At 38.8% G+C, this 16133-nt stretch overlaps 2 protein-coding genes across 2 annotated transcripts; one reads left to right on the top strand and one right to left on the bottom strand.

Moving 5' to 3' along the window:
• The first annotated feature begins 52 nt into the window (after positions 1 to 52).
• Positions 53 to 8290, top strand: armc5 (armadillo repeat containing 5). Its single transcript, XM_067415675.1, has 7 exons — positions 53 to 1181; positions 1301 to 1331; positions 1755 to 1865; positions 2299 to 3196; positions 3756 to 4561; positions 4649 to 4781; positions 5504 to 8290. Exons 1-7 carry the CDS (start codon positions 759 to 761, stop codon positions 6744 to 6746), a joined length of 3645 nt encoding a protein of 1214 aa, XP_067271776.1. The 5' UTR covers positions 53 to 758; the 3' UTR covers positions 6747 to 8290.
• A 141-nt stretch (positions 8291 to 8431) lies between these two features.
• cox6a2 (cytochrome c oxidase subunit 6A2) lies at positions 8432 to 10624 on the bottom strand. Its single transcript, XM_067415699.1, has 4 exons — positions 10467 to 10624; positions 9241 to 9318; positions 8931 to 9073; positions 8432 to 8639 (listed from the first exon to the last, which is right to left on the bottom strand). The coding sequence occupies exons 2-4, from the start codon at positions 9314 to 9316 to the stop codon at positions 8550 to 8552; spliced, it is 309 nt and encodes a 102-aa protein (XP_067271800.1). The 5' UTR covers positions 9317 to 9318; positions 10467 to 10624; the 3' UTR covers positions 8432 to 8549.
• Between the last annotated feature and the right edge of the window lie 5509 nt (positions 10625 to 16133).

Genomic DNA, 16133 nt, shown 5'->3' with positions numbered 1-16133 from the left:
CCGCAAAGGTAGAACGTCAAAATGCACCGCCTGTTTTTGTTCCTTATGATACAATTAATATCTGCACATGAATGAATTCCGTTTTTATTGTTCCGTGTCTCAAGTATTATATAAAGGCATCTATTGAGTTGTCCTGAAACTACAACTCCCATATGCTTTAAAGAGGTCGAGTCTGCAAACAGACCCCCCTTTCTCAAAACCCCTCCTGTTTGTCGCTCTACTAAAAGATGGCGCCTGTGCAAATCTGAGGAGATTGCGCTTTGTAGCGCGTAGGAAATTTGACGTGAGTAAGATGAACAGTTAACGAAGCCTTCTCACTCTTCATCGAAACATCAAAATACACCCAAATAGATTACTTTCAGGCAGCACTTTCACTGTTTTTTATTTTTTGTGGCCTACCACCCATTGTAGGCCTTAATGAAATATATCGCACGGTTAAAAGACTTCTTTTCCCAGAAGCCATTGCTTTGGGCTTGCTTTGTTTGGTGAACATGGTAGTTGTAGTTTTCAAATGTTTGTTTCTCTGTGGATGAAATGTTTCGGTCATAGGATATTTCTGCATTTTTCCTGTGTTCTTTTATTTTATTTATTTTTCGTTCTTCTTTTAAATTGAAACACGTGTTTGGTATTGTAGCAAACTTATTTAAATTCACTGAAATATTGTTATACAATATTCCTAAAATATTGAGAAGTAAAAGATAAGTTACAAAAGAGGGGGTGGTGGTGGTGGGGAGGTTGTTCTGGGCTCCTTATTCATCATGTCTACACCTTTAGAACAAGGAATTAAACGAAATTCGAAAAGTTCAAACAGCACATTGGAGGCATCCGCCGCTCTCCCAGAATCCTCTCTGACCTGGTGTTTGGCTCAGCTGTCCAAAACGAGCACATTAGCAGGCAGTTCCAGCAGTGGACTGACAGGAGCTGACAATAAACCCATCACTGGAGGAGGCAAAGCCAGGGATGCAGACAAGAGACTCAAAGCTGGTCAATGGAGGGCACTGGTGGCCATTCGGACACAGCACATCAAAGGTGGTGGCAGTAGGATAGCTCGCTACCAGTCACGAGGAGGACTCCCTCCTTTGCTGGATCTCCTCAGGCGACCAGACAGCTCCAGAAAGTTTCTGGACCTGGCACTTAGCATACTGGCCAACTGCTGCACTGAAAGGGGGACAAGAGTAGAAGTAAGAAACATGCTGATGTTGACAGAATTTTGCTCTAATGTTTAAAGCATGCATTGGTTTATATATGCTGCTTTTATTCTTTTGATTAATGTTTTCTGATTGTTGTTTTTTTCTTATAGGTAAGAAAGCTTGATGGCATATCTGTTGTTGGTAAGTCGCTCATAGTGTCCCACAAAGGGATTGATTGTATCTAACAGAGGAAACTGATCCAGACCTGCCTAAACTGTTTCAAACAAAGTCTAGATATTACTTCCTTAAGGGTCCACATCATAATGTAAAATATATGTATAATGCCCACCCAAAGGCATGCGCAAAGAAAGAAATCGAGGTTTCTCAGTGCATTTTACAGAGCACGGCTTCCCACGTGCTGCCTACGAAAACTTCATTTTCTTTTAGAGAGGGAAATATTGCATTTAAAAAATGCTGCTAATTTATATGAAATTTTCTCATTGTTGTTGCCCAGGTTTACTGTCATATCATGTGACTTCAGATCGGTTTGTTTGTGTCGATCACTGTCATTGTGAGTGTACATTTTTTGTGCTCTGCTCACTCTGTGATCTTTAATTTTTGTAGTGGATGTCCTCAAGAGGAATGTCTCCGTGGAGACTTTGCAAAATCGAGCAGCACGAGCTCTGGGAAATCTTGCCATGGACCCGGAGGGTTCTGCTGAGGTCCACTCTGCAGGTTAGTCCCAGGACCTCCAGCCAGGGTTTATTAGAATATCATTCATTCATTCATTCATTCATTCATTCATTTACAGTCACAGACTGTAAAGCACTAAAATAATTTATTCTGTCTTTATTTTTATTTACAGTCACAGACTGTAAAGCACTAAAATAATCATATATTCTGTCTTTCTTACATCAGATAAATAGCATTGATCATTAATCTGATATGAAGTGTTAAGTTTTACAAAGTTTTTGTCTTGCTTTATATTTTAAGACTTTATTTTTCATAAGGATATAAAAGGATATATAGGCCTCAAACAGCTGTGCATTAGTTTTTTTCTGTGTACGTGCAACAGAGCATGCATGGTTTTTAACTGTTATTTCTTAGAACTGAACTACTTCTATTCTCTGAACCATAAAATCATTATATTTCTGTCTCTCTCACTCAGGTGGTGTTCCACTTCTCCTGCTCTGCCTCTCTCTCTCTCCACCTCCATCCTCTCCCTCTTCACTTACTCCAACTCCTGAACTCTGTGCTCCTAAGGTGGAATGTCTCCAATCTGCTGCCCGGGCACTCATTTATCTTTCTGACACTCCAGCGAACCGACTCCTGCTGCTTTCACAAGGGGCTCTTCCATCGCTTGCTTTGTTCATTGCTCCAGAGTACCCTTTAGGTTTGAGACGGGCTTCTCTTCGAGCCCTTCATGAGCTGACCAGAGGTTGCAGTGCTGAGTGCGCCAGGGAGATGTCCAGGTCTGGCGCATTGACTCAGCTGGGGGTCCTGGCCTCAGGAGAATGTGGTCGGCCTTTGGAAGAGCTAGCTTTGAAGACTCTGGCTAACCTGTGCTCTCAAGGCTGTCTGAGGCCGCTGGTTGGCTCATTGGGAGTCATTCAGAAGTTCGTAGAGGAGGTGAAGAAGGACCCTCTGAAATCGGGAGTGTTTTTCAAGGCCCTGTGCCTGTGCTGCAGAGAGGCTGTGAACAGGGCTAAAATAAAGGAGAGTGGGGGACTGGAGGTGCTGATCAGCTTTTTATCCGCCCATCAAAACCACCCTCTCACTCGTTTCGCTTTTCTAGCTTGCGTGGACTTTGTCTACGATGAATCGGCTCTTGAACAGCTGCAGGAGCTTGGGTTGGTGCCGCTGCTGATCAAGCGGTTGGTGGAGCTTGCTCATGGAGAAGAACTGACCCCAGGAAAGATGGACACTAGCCTGTCGTCTAGCTTTCCATGCACTGAACTGATGACCTCGTGTTTTGAATCATTTGACTTCTCAGCCCTTGAAGGGAACAAGAGGGAAGATGTGAATAAAGACCAGACGTCAGGATCCTCCAGCTTCCTGAGCCTCAGGTCAGTTCTTTATAGCTTTACCAAAAGCAGAGAGCACAAAGCTTTGCATATATGCAGTGATCATTTTACACATGAACATCCCTGTCAAAATGACGAATTGACAAATCTCAGACTAATACTGCCCATTTGTAGTAATGTGCTAATTTAATACAATATTTTTCATATTAGTTATTTTCCTGAATAAAATAGCATTTTATTTTAATCAACATAATTATTAAATACATTTTTTAGTTGATGAGAATGGAATATCTATATATTATTTTAAACAATTGTATCAACATGTAAAACTGTTATTGTGAAACGCTTATGAAACTATTGTGAACTCTTATTGTGAAAATCTGACATTCATTTTCTAGATTCTAGCATTTTTCTTCAAACTTATTATCTTGATGTTATTTTTTTCTTGTGATAATTATTGTTTCAGGCATGAGGATATGGGAACATTTCCACTCTTATCATTTTTACACTTGGCACTTTGACCCTTTATAGTGATATTTTAAATGGTTGTTATTCACATTTATGTATGCGTTATATGGAAAAAATGATTTTCTTTGTCCAGGTCTTGGCTGGTATCTGAGGGTCTGATCTCATCTGAGGGTGAGCTGACTGAATCTCCTAGTGGATCTGAAGTGTTTAGTGGCAGCCCTCAATCCTCCGTCTCATCATCACCACTTACACATTGTTCTGAGCTTTCCCAAACCACGACCTTGCGTCCTCCCCACTTTTCTCCCTCCTCCCGCTCTAAACCCATCCGACTGTCTTCTTCCACCTCCACCTCCACTCCAGTTTCTCCTCGAAACATACCAGGGTCACCTTCCTCTTTACAGCCTTCCTGTACCTCCACTCCTCAATCTGAGCAACCGTCTTCAGTGACAAAGTCTTCCATTACCCCCTCACCTCCCCTCAAAATCTCCTCTCCCCCCAGAAAGAGACTCCGTGCATCTTCAACCTCTTCTGCATCCTCCTCTTGCTATGGTGTGGTTGCCCTGGAGAGCCCCCCTGTGATATCAAAAACCCCAGTCTATCATCACCCTTATCACCCTGAGGCCTGGGCCCCAGAATCCCCCATTTTTCTGCTCCTGTCACGCTTCTCCCATGCCTCAGACCCCAGCACAGCGCTCATCAACACAAATGTTTTCTCCGGGCTGTTGTACTACCTCACCCAGCACCATGACCCCAGCGGGCGGTGCTTTCGGATGCTAGGGCGACTCAGCTGCAACCCAAACTGCTTGCAGGCTTTGGTTAGAACTGGAGCCGTGGCTCTGATCAGACAGAGACTGTGTGTGAGAGGAGAGGAGATTGGGGGTTGCAACGGAGGAATAGACAGACAATCAGAAAAGGTCAAAGGCAAAATCACACAACTAGGTTTGTGACTTTTTAATATATGGTATTGATGCATATTATAAGAGGACTGCTGTTCAGTTGAAGCTAATATGTTTTCTGGCTCCTCAGGTTTATGTCTGCTCAGTAATCTGAGGGTCCAGAGTGAGTCTGGATTCGGCTCTGGAGTTCTTACACATATCATGCTGTCAGGTGCCGAATCTGACAAACTGTACTGTGTTCTTTCTCTCCCTCTGATTAACAGGTATGAATTATTGATTTAAAAAACAAAATCCTTTTATAGTCTAATAAGTGCGGGCCAACGACAAATGGGTGTGTCAATTTGTTTTCAAATAGTTTTAAAGCATGTTTTTAATATTATTATTATTATGTCATGAACTGTAGAGTGCCACAGAGCCCAGGCACATTTATTGTGGCCTTGGTTTCGGAAGTATTTTTCCCATAGGAATTTAAAACCATCTTTGTTAATTAATTATAAGCATTAAACCAAACCAACCTGCTAAAAGGTGCATAAAAACATTTATATAAAAATTTCATTTGAAGCATAAAAAAATGTGAAAGTACAAGACAGTACTTAAAAACTTTAATGAAAGAATTTGCATGAAGCACTGCAAATGACATTCAGAATAAAAGCGAATGAAAAATATTTATTTATATATCAATATTGATGTTTATTGTGCATATATAGGAGTATTGACAACTGACTGATTCATTTATTATGCTTTATAGTGCTAAAGGGTTCTTTTGGAGTGATTTTTCTAGTTTTATTTCTCTGATTGGTAGACAATTCTTTGCAAAACAGTTTTTCACCAGAAAGGCAGTTGCACTGACAGATTTTTGAATACCAAATAAATTTTCACGCCATAATTAAAAACATGCTCATCATGGAAGAGGTGTATTCAAGTCAATGAATGTATGAATTGCATTTTGTGTTGTTGATTTGACCTCCTTTTTTTCCTCCTCCAGCAACAGAGTTCTTTTGAAGAAGCTGCTGCTGGATAGTGGCGGGCTGGCAGCAGCTCTTGAACTGATTGGCTGTCACAGTGGTGATGATGATGATGATAATGAAGCTGGACAGTCTGACAAATGTAGGACGTTTCTTGCTGGCTGGTTGCATCCTCTTGAGCAAGTGTCCTCTTTCAGATTTAAACTCCTGTACGTCTCTCTCCTGATTGGATGCCTCTCCAATCTGCTGTCGGTTTCCAAGGAGGACATAAAGAGTTTTAGCATAGATTCCAGAATGGAAACAACCCAAGTTCTAGATAAATCTCAACCGCAACAGAACTGTTTGTGCCCCTACCTAAAAGCAACTCATGACCTAACTTTCCTTCTTGATGATGGAACCCTTCTTCTAGCCAATCATGAGGCTGTCACTGGGAAAGAGGGTGCCAATGAGGTCGGGTCTGATTATTTCAGAGCCCTGTTAATGGGAGGGTTTGGGGAGGCACAGAAAGCTAAAGGTGAGGCCATCCAGATCAAGGATGTAAACAGTGGGATGCTGTTACCAGTTCTCCACTACCTGCATGGATGTCGTTTGACTGATGAAAACAAAGACCATATGTCAAAGCAAGAAACAAATTGTCTTGTTTTGGCCTCTCTAGTCTCTGCTGGGCTGGGTAGACCACAAGACAAGTTTGAATCATGCTTGGCAGAAGAGAAGGAATTTCAGAAAACACCATATGCCGAAATGATGATTGGGGCTTGTAGGTTTTTAGTCCCTGGTTTACAAAGTGCAGCTGAGGACCTGTGTGTCGGTCTTCTCTATTCTGTCCTAAGGAGCCTGAGCAAACGTTGCTGTTCAAATGATAACACTACAGCGACCAGCAGAATGGATGTGGGTTCAGTCTGCAAGAGTCCTGAAGGATCACCACAGTTGAAAACTGAAGCGTCAAAGTGTTTCAAACAACATTCTAAACCCTCTCAGAGCTCCAAACAAGTTCCTTCATCATCAAATTCTTCAGACAGTGACACTAAAGGAGCTTGGCTGAGGTCTCTGTTGCCACAAGTGTACTGGTTCTCACAGCGCTACTCTTACCTGCGACTGGGCCAGGCTTGTCTATCTATACTGCTGCAACCACAGGGGCTCCATCCTGCACCCCTTCCCCCCTCTCTGTCCGCTGATTGCTTCCTGCGCTTGGCGCGTGAGGCGGACTGCACCAAAGGGCTGAGGCAGGACATCTTAAACCTTGTCAAAACAGCCCTCAGCTAGAGGACAAACAGTAGTGGATAGTGAAATGAATGTAATAAATCGTCGGTGTAATCAAATTTAGTAGCTGCTTTGATGCACACACAATATAGAAAGGGATTGGGAATTCCTAGATTCCTGGGGCATTTGGGACAAGATGGAATAACAAAAATCTTTCTTGTTAAATTTTAGTTAGCAAGTAGCTATCAAAAATTTAGAAAAATATTTAGAAGATTCTAATTCCTAATACTTTCTTCCTCACGTTTCTTTTCCAAGACGTGTTTGTATATGGAGTAGAATGACCAAGTATTTAGTTTTTTATTTAGAAGTTGTTTTTTGTTTATCTTTCACTTTTTCATCTTATTTTGCCAAAAGGGTTTAATGCTGATGCCACATTCATCATAGTGCATCAAGTAATAGCATGTGATCTTGTACAGTATGTTATGTGAATAAGATAACGTCATAGAGAAAGAGCTGTTTATGTTTGCTATATTTTTCTTTTTGTATAGAAATCTGGATTTGTATATGATGTTTGTTGGAGTGCTATCATAATTTTTTTCTGTATATATGAAAAATTGAATTGAATAATGGAAACGGCCAAGTGTTGGTAGAAGGCAGAGGATGGTTCTCAATAAATGAGCTCTGAGTCTGCATTAAAGGTGTCGTGAACTGGCTTTTTTATTGTCCAAGGTCAACTTATTATGTTTACATAGTTTTTGTAGTCAAAAACATCATAACTAATAAGCAATAGGCTATTTTCTACACTGGTTTTGTGGCTCTCTCCTGAATGCTGAGTTTTGATGGCCATGCTGTGCTGGAGACATGGAAGTAAATGTCTATGGCTAGTATTGGAGAACATTTGCATATTTAATGAGCTTCTGCTCCTCTGTCAGTTCACAGGAGGGATTGTTTTGAAACCAGCAACCGTAATAATTCTCTGACAGGGCTCTCAAAATGTATTTATCAAACAAACAATGATTTATCTCTAATCCACCTGCAATATGATTTATTTTTTTACTATTTGGTCAGCCTGATCGGTGGATATAAGCAGTGTTGGGGTAACTTATTATAAGTAACTTTAGTTAAGTAATCAGATTACTTTTTCAAGTAGCTAATAAAGTAATGCATTATTAATAACAAACCCATTTGAAAAAGTAATGTAACGCATTACTTTTCTTAAGAAGTAACCAAGTAACTCAATTAGACCTACACTATTGTAATGCATTACTTTTCAAAGTAACCTAACCTCAGTACGATCTGTAAATCCAATACTATTACATATAAAAACATGTTTTACTCACATGTGCACTGTGTTTTAATCTCAATATGTCTTCAAATCCAGTGTCAACCCGTGTCTTGTTTACAAACGATTATCTTGCTATCTCAGGACATTCTTATATTAGGCCTACCATCACCTTGCAAAGTATCAAAAGCTCAAGGGAAAGTTGATTTCTCATTTGATCACCCCTTTAATGTTGTCTGTATTCTTCAAGAAATCTGATTCTTTGGATTAAGCAATTTCTTAAGGTTTTTTTTTTTTTCAGTCCAGACTTTTTATTTATTTTTGGGCTGTCCGTGTAGCTTCCCTTTAGCAACTGGCAAATCTCAATAAAGAATCTACAATTAGGCTATGATTAAAGTAATCACTCTTAAAATACGCTTAGCTATCTGTGATCAGATACTTCTCTTATTCAGGTGCGTACAATTAATTCATGTGAAAAACAGTTGTTTATTTCTGTTTTAAAATGTTAAAAGCTTGTCCGTCGGTCGCTGCTGAGTGGAGACTGTGTGTAATGGCATCGGTTCAGACAGCAGGTGGCGTCGCGCTCAGTGGTGAGGTCCCTCGTAACCGGTGGGCAGAGCGTTTGCATGAGAGTTGTGGAAGAGGGAGTGATTCCCATCACCCCAGGGCCATGGCTGAGAAAGAAGCATGAAGCTATTTGAAATAATTCATGGCATGTCTAATTGTAATATGTAATATGAAGGCATCAACATGTTATTCTTTGTCTGCACAGCAGGGGCGTGGGACTGGGGGGATAAAGGGTACTGAGTAACCAGGGCCCAAGGCAGGGAAGTCCGTTTTCTATACATACACATACATGGTACGGGGGCCCAGCAAGATGGTTTGTACCCAGGGCCCAAAATTTGGTGCTACGCCCCTGCTGCACAGGGAGAGAGAAGTCTGAATATATAGAAGAATGTATGCACCTTGGTCCGGATGCGAAGGTGTGGGTATGGCACAAACTCTGGGGTATCATGGGAATGGGCCTGCATCTTCATGTATACGTTTGCCATGCAGACACCCACACCTGGCAGGGCCAACACGAAGGACAGGATCTTCCAGGTCCTTGCTGTAATTGATTCAAATCATTGCATCTCATAATGCTGATGAGCATAATATAGGCCTATAACCAAATTACTGAATATTGTGCTTTTTTTGTTTAATAATATGATCTTATTACGTGTCAGTATTTTTACAAGTGGAATGTAAATGAAAAGACTTTATTTTATCTCAAACCTCCTCCTTCATGGCTCCCTTGTGATGCAGCCGCGAGAGCCCGACGGGCCACCATAGCAGTGGGTGACATCGCCATTTCTGAAGCAAAGACAGTAAGCAAGAATTCATTTTTTCAAGACTTACAGAGAAGATCTTGATCTCAGGTGCGCAATATATGTTATGTCTCTTTCCTACAACTACATTTATTTGATTAAAAATAAAGGGAAAACAGTAATGTTTTGAAATTTGAAACATGTTTTCTATTTTAAAATGATATTTATTCCTGTGATGATTTGTTATTCGAGAAACATTTATCATCAGATGAAAACAGTTGTGCTGCTTAATTTTCTTCTTTGATATTTTTTTTTTAAAATATTCTTTGATAAATATTAAGTTCAAAAGAACTGCACTCATTTGGAACTGAAAGCTATAAAAACATAAACCAATGTCATCTTGAATCTAATAAGGCCTACTCAATTTAATGCATCCTTGCTGATATCAATTTAACATTTTGTATAAAACAATCATAATATTACAGATAAAAAAATTATAAAGATTATTTTTTTGCTAGCAAGGTAACGCAAAAGTCAGATGTGAAAGCTTTGCACTTGTTTCAAAAATGTCAACAGTCATGGCCAAAATCGTAAAGTGTGAAAAGTGTCAGTGATATTTGTTAACATAAACCTTTATAGTACCTTAATCAAAAAGGTGAAAATGGAAGCATGGCAGAAAATGTGTGCACATTTAGCCTGTGGTTTTGATAGTTCAAAGGAAAGGTGATAAAAAAGTATAAGGTCAAATAATGACCAAACCTACATACATCTCCATTATGTCCATGTAAACTTTGATGGTCTCTCAATACATTTATGTTACATAAAATTAATGAACAAAATAATACTTTTGTATGGTTTCAAATATTAGCTAGGCTGTGGCCTGTTGCTTATCACGTCCCTTTAAAAGCCTCTGCAGTTTCTCCTGTCCTTCAATGCTGAATGCTATTTGATATCTTAACCCCCCCTTAAAAACTAGCACATGTAACATTAATATAAAAAAACTTTCATGCATTTAGATGAGATTATTTTGATCAGCCTCATATCCCGCGCACAAGGACAAACAACTTCTCAGTTGTGGGTCATGTGTTGCTTCACTGCTGTTAATGGAATGAAATGCTCCTCCGGTGCTCTTAATATCTAACACTAACAGAACAAAGCAGCTCAAATGATACATCTAATGCAAAGGACACTTACGTTCTCTGCTTTCAAAGAGGGTGGTCAGGTGTTTTTGTCCTTTTTTCCTCAGTTGTTAGCCACTTTCTCTTTCTACACCTCTGTCTGTTTGTCCTTTGCTCTGTCCTGGCCTAAACCATGAGACTCCTCCCTGCTGAAATCTGTCAGTCTGCCAAGAATCATGAAGTTTATATTTGGTCAAGTGCATGGGCAGATCCGTAATGGCGAGATAGAGGGAGCTGTGAGTAGTCTATAAGTTAGAAGAAAACACAGCAAGCTGTCTTTCATTGTAGGACTATTTCATCTCATGGGTATTGGTTTGTATATAAAAATGTAGAAAAAATCACCACATTAGATCATTAAGTAGCTAGTTAATGAGTAGCTAATTGTAGCTGTTCATTTGACAGCTAGATGAGTTATATTCTTCTCGTGTTTGTGTGTACGTGACTCTGTGACCAAAAGTGAGTGACCTTATCTCCTCATTCTGGCAGTTTTTCTTTTGTTGTTTCCACATGTTCAGTAGGCTACTACACTTCTCTTTTGACAAACGGTTTAGTTCCGCAGTTCTGATGTCTCCCTACCACTCAAGCGCGAGTTTGCGAGTCTCACTTGAGACACTTTGATGACACGTTTAAGTTCGCTTTACTTATGTTATGAATATTATTTTGTGTGACTAGACGTTGGGGAGCGTGAAGTAATGTCACCAAGTCAAGTCCTTATTAATATTCATAAGTTAAACACGTAATTTGATTGCATTTGCTGTTTGGCCATTTAAATGACCATTTAAGAAACAACGTGCAATACCTGATTAGCTTATTTACTAGCCCCGATTAGTAGCCTAAGTAACATGTTTTAAACGTGCAGGCCTATAAATAGGCTATTTAATGTAGGCCTAATTAGACTTCATAATTATAGGTAACATTACGTTTTTATTTCAGATTAGGCCTATTTATGTATTCATTTATTTTGTATAGGCCTAATCAAATTATTCACTAGTTTCCCTGTTGTGTATGTAAATTTTGATCATATTTACTTAATGATGAAGTTTTCTGGCAGCAGCATTAGTACATCAATGAACAATCTTGTAGGCCCTAATTGTTGGATGTATTGTCATAGTAGCTTATCAGAATTATTACCAAATGCAATATACAATAATCTTTATCAAGTTATATTGCGCATTAGCCTACCATACACAATCTATCTATAATGTTTTTTTCTATAATTTAGAAACTGGTGTTTACACTGGGTGTTAATCCTTGGCCAGATATGCACTATACAGTAATGTGACTGATATTTGCTACTATTTACCTTCCGTTTTCTCTTTCTTTTTCTTTTATTAAAGCTAGTTTAATGATCTTGCTAGTTTTTTAAATGTATTTTGTGGTTCCCGTTTTAATCCTCTTGCCATCTGAATAATAGAAGTTCCTTTCCTTTGTGAGCTTGTTTGTAGCTATTTAAAAAAGAAACAGGCCCTTCTGTTCCAGAGATAGTTATACTCATCATAATACCATATAGGAGTTTATTCATAGGCATTTCAATTCATAATTTCTCCCACTTGAAAAAACTCACCTGAGTGGAATTTTGCACTTCTTGTGATATTTCAGGGCAGTTTCATGAAGCATGAAATTGTGTTCTGAGTATTTTCTCTATTCGCAATGTGTCCATTTGTCCATCATAAACCGAGAATAGGATCTGAAAGACATGTTGTAACAAGAGTAGTAACCTTAAGACGTGTTCACATGCAACTTTTGCTTTTGATACAGGCAAAAAAAAACTGTAAAAGACAAATTGGCCAGCTAATTGGCAATCAATATATGGCAGCTTTGTGATGGAAACTAGCTGTGAAATGTTTTAGTGAAATTAGAATTGTTTAATGTAGAAGTCTAAAAGTGAAAGGTGCTTGTATATGTGCATATACTTTCGACGAGTTTGTGTAACCGAAACGTGTGAATTTCATTCTACAAAGTCGTCTGCACATCGCTGTCTGCACAACTTCCATATTTGCAATACAAACAGACATTAGTGCCAGGCATGAAGTCATCCTGCTGCCCAGACCGCCAGTAGCCGGGCATTGAGGATGTCCGTCTGAGATCTGACCCGATGTTTTTGTGGGAAGAATTGCCGTCTTGCTGCATGTACACACACAGACGCGGAGTGAAGCTGGTAAAAAGCATGTTTTAACACAAGCGAGAAGTATCCACACAAGTACCAGCATTTGATTTCTATGTGAGTTTGTCTATGATGAGCCATTTTCCAAACTCGCATGGAAGATGACATTTCTTTCTCTTGCCTTCTCCGGGTTAATCTAGCATACACCTGTTTCTGTAAACTTGGCACGATTTTGAGTCTAAGGAGACATGTAGACTCAACACAGTTGAATATGTGTATAAACAGTAGTAAAGATTTCTTTGGTTTTAAATAGATCCACAGTAAAAACTACAGAAATCTTTAAGCATGAAGCTGGTCAGAAACATGACACTATATCATCACTGGCACATGCAGCCACCCTCAGAGTAGGCCATGCTCAGTGTCTTCAGAGGATGAATGTAACTAATATCTACACTGAAAGGTATTTACGAGAATCCTTTTCGGACTGCCTTCCTCCTCTTTTAAAATATTTTCACACCGACTCTGTTTTCACCTGCTGGTCATGCACGTTTTAGATGTAGTCTGTTTGGCTGCACATGCTGTGATGAAGGAAATCAACACTGTTATGTGGTCAGTGTTTTTTTAAGGTGGGCGGAAGGATTCCTGTGTGAAATGGGCATTGTCACAGGACCGTCTGGCAGACAGGTTGGCAGAGGAAAAGAAACGGGCATCAAAATATTGACGAGATGATGGGATAGGAAGTAAAGGTTGAGATACTGGACAAAGACAGGGACTATAAAGTGATCTTTTTATTATTATGATTACTCTGAATTAGCAAGCATGCATTAAATTGATAAAGTGACAATAAATACATTTATTATAAAATGTTCCATTAAAAAAAAAAAAACATTCTTATACACTTTCTATTAATTAAAGAATCAAAATAATGGTTACCACAAAAATATTACATAAGAACAAGTGTTTTCAACATTGATAATAAAAAATGTTCAAAAACATCTTATCAAATGCTTCAAAACACCATAGAATCATTTATGAAGGATCATATGACACTGGAGTAATGATACTGAAAATTTGGCTTTACCATCACAGGAATTATTTCTTTAAAAATAATGATTTAAAAAAAAATATATATAAAATGTAACTGTGAATAAAAATGTGACTAAACAGTAATACATATTGTTGAGTCAAAATAACACAATTAGCTTTCTGTCTGTCCTTAACCTCTCCCCCTTTCTTGTTGTCTCATTTTTCTGTATGTCTTGGAGCAGGACAGGGCTGTGCTTGTCTGTTTTTGCTAAAGGCGTCTTGCTGCAGACTCTTAAGCAAATCTTTGAAATGGAAGAATGCACCGCCAATATTGTCCCTGTCTGACTGTGTCAGCAGGATACTGGAAAGCAGGAATATTTCTGGATGGAGAAGTCTATCTATCTATCTATCTATCTATCTATCTATCTATCTATCTATCTATCTATCTATCTATCTATCTATCTATCTATCTATCTATCTATCTATCTATCTATCTATCTATCTATCTATCTATCTATCTATCTATCTGTCTGTCTGTCTGTCTGTCTGTCTGTCTGTCTGTCTGTCTCTGTCTCTGTCTGTCTGTCTGTCTCTGTCTGTCTCTATCTGTCTATCTATCTATCTATCTATCTATCTATCTATCTATCTATCTATCTACCTATCTATCTATCTGTCTGTCTGTCTGTCTGTCTGTCTGTCTGTCTGTCTGTCTGTCTGTCTGTCTGTCTGTCTGTCTAAACTTCAGATAAACTACATTTTACGATATAATTTAACAAACAAGTAAAATCTACTTTATAAAGTTGATTTGAGAGACAAAGTGTAAAAAAATCCCCATGTTTCTGTGGTCCAGTGTGTGTTCCCACTGTTTATGCTATACTCTGTGGAGCGAAACGCTAACACAGCACCACCATCACAGGTGCAGTCAGAGTGACTGCCATACCTGTACATGGGCTAAAACATGGAGTGCTGTGCCACAAGAAATACTTGGTGTGTGTGTGTGTGTGTGTGTGTGTGTGTGTGTGTGTGTGTGTGTGTGTGTGTGTGTGTGTGTGTGTGTGTGTGTGTGTGTGTGTGTGTGTGTGTAGAGTTACACTGCAAAAGTGTATTATTAAGCACAATAAAAGTGATAAACACTCGTACGCTTTGTCATTTACACCACAACACATTCTTACGGATACATGCGAAAGCTTTCACAGAGAATGAATCTGCCCGTGATTATTTATCTTCACCTCATCTGTGGTGGTGGCACACAGTCAAAGTCATGCGGGCCGCAAACTTTGTGTGAGGTATATTTAGAAATGGCAAATTTGCTTATTAATGGGTCTGACACCAGCTATCAGGTATTATCCTGTATTCCAAACTTCTGGGTGGCTTGTGGTTAGTGTCTGGGTGTCCATTTAAGTGGACAATAGAGCCCAAAGATTCCCAGCAACATCAGGCCTGTCTCTCTCTACATCTATATTAGGGTTGTGTATATATAATCTCTGTAACTCCATTTGAATCTTTCTTTGTTTGTAACTTTAACAACATAACAGTGATTTTATCATGATCAGCTGGCATTTTAGTTTGCGCACTGGCTGCAATGAAATCTTTTGAATAAACTTGGTGGCTTAATCCATGACATACTGGTTGTGCACAAGCTTGCAGCGTGTTAGCGCTGTTCCAAAATCTACTACAGAAAAAGTATTTTGAATGACACAATATTTTAAAGGGATAGTCCACCCCCCAAAAATTCACAATTTGTTATTATTTACACGCCCTAATGTCACTCCAAACTCTGCAGAACACACAGAAATATATTTTGAACAATGTTGGGAATCCAAACTGTTTGTTTTGGTGTGTGTGAGTGAATAATGACAGGATTGTGATATTTGTGTGGACTCTTCCTTTAGGAAACAATTGTAAAAGTATTTGTTTATTTAACTATTTATATTTTTTAATCACTATCATTCTGTTTTTTAATAGTTCCATTGCTTTATCCATCATCTGGATTTTTCATGTATTTATTTTGGCTGAGCACAACTCAATTCATTTTGGGATTGCATTGCTGCCTTAAAATTTAGTCAAAATCTTAGGGGGGCAGAACAAATTAATTTTCTAGCTTTTTTGAAACAGCCTTCATGTCTGGACTGCTGTCTGCATCTTTTTTAAAAGCCCTAAATAAATAAATGAACGATATTAAATGTCAGTTGTTAAAGTGAAAGAGAAGAATATTACTGTACAAAATTGTACAGTAATAAAATTACCTTGGAAAAGCAAGGTAATAAGTTCCAGACAAATATACTAAAGTTTAATGAGCATATTCATCATTCATTCATTCACACTTCTCATATAGTTTGAAGTCAGCACAAATACATAAATCCAGACAGGACTCACATAAACAGGTGTAAGAATGGAGATTTTTCTCCCGTTGATGGATGAATGGATGTATGGATGGTGAAAAATGAGTCTAGTTCTACACCTGTTTATATGTGTATTCTGTCTGATGGGTGTCTGTGCTAAAGATTATAAAACAAACGTGAACCTTGCTACTGTGTTACTCGATGCATGTTC

This window comes from Pseudorasbora parva, chromosome 2 (assembly GCF_024679245.1).
Source record: "Pseudorasbora parva isolate DD20220531a chromosome 2, ASM2467924v1, whole genome shotgun sequence".
In the NCBI taxonomy this organism is placed as follows: domain Eukaryota; kingdom Metazoa; phylum Chordata; class Actinopteri; order Cypriniformes; family Gobionidae; genus Pseudorasbora; species Pseudorasbora parva.
This window is presented reverse-complemented; position numbering and strand designations above follow the sequence as displayed.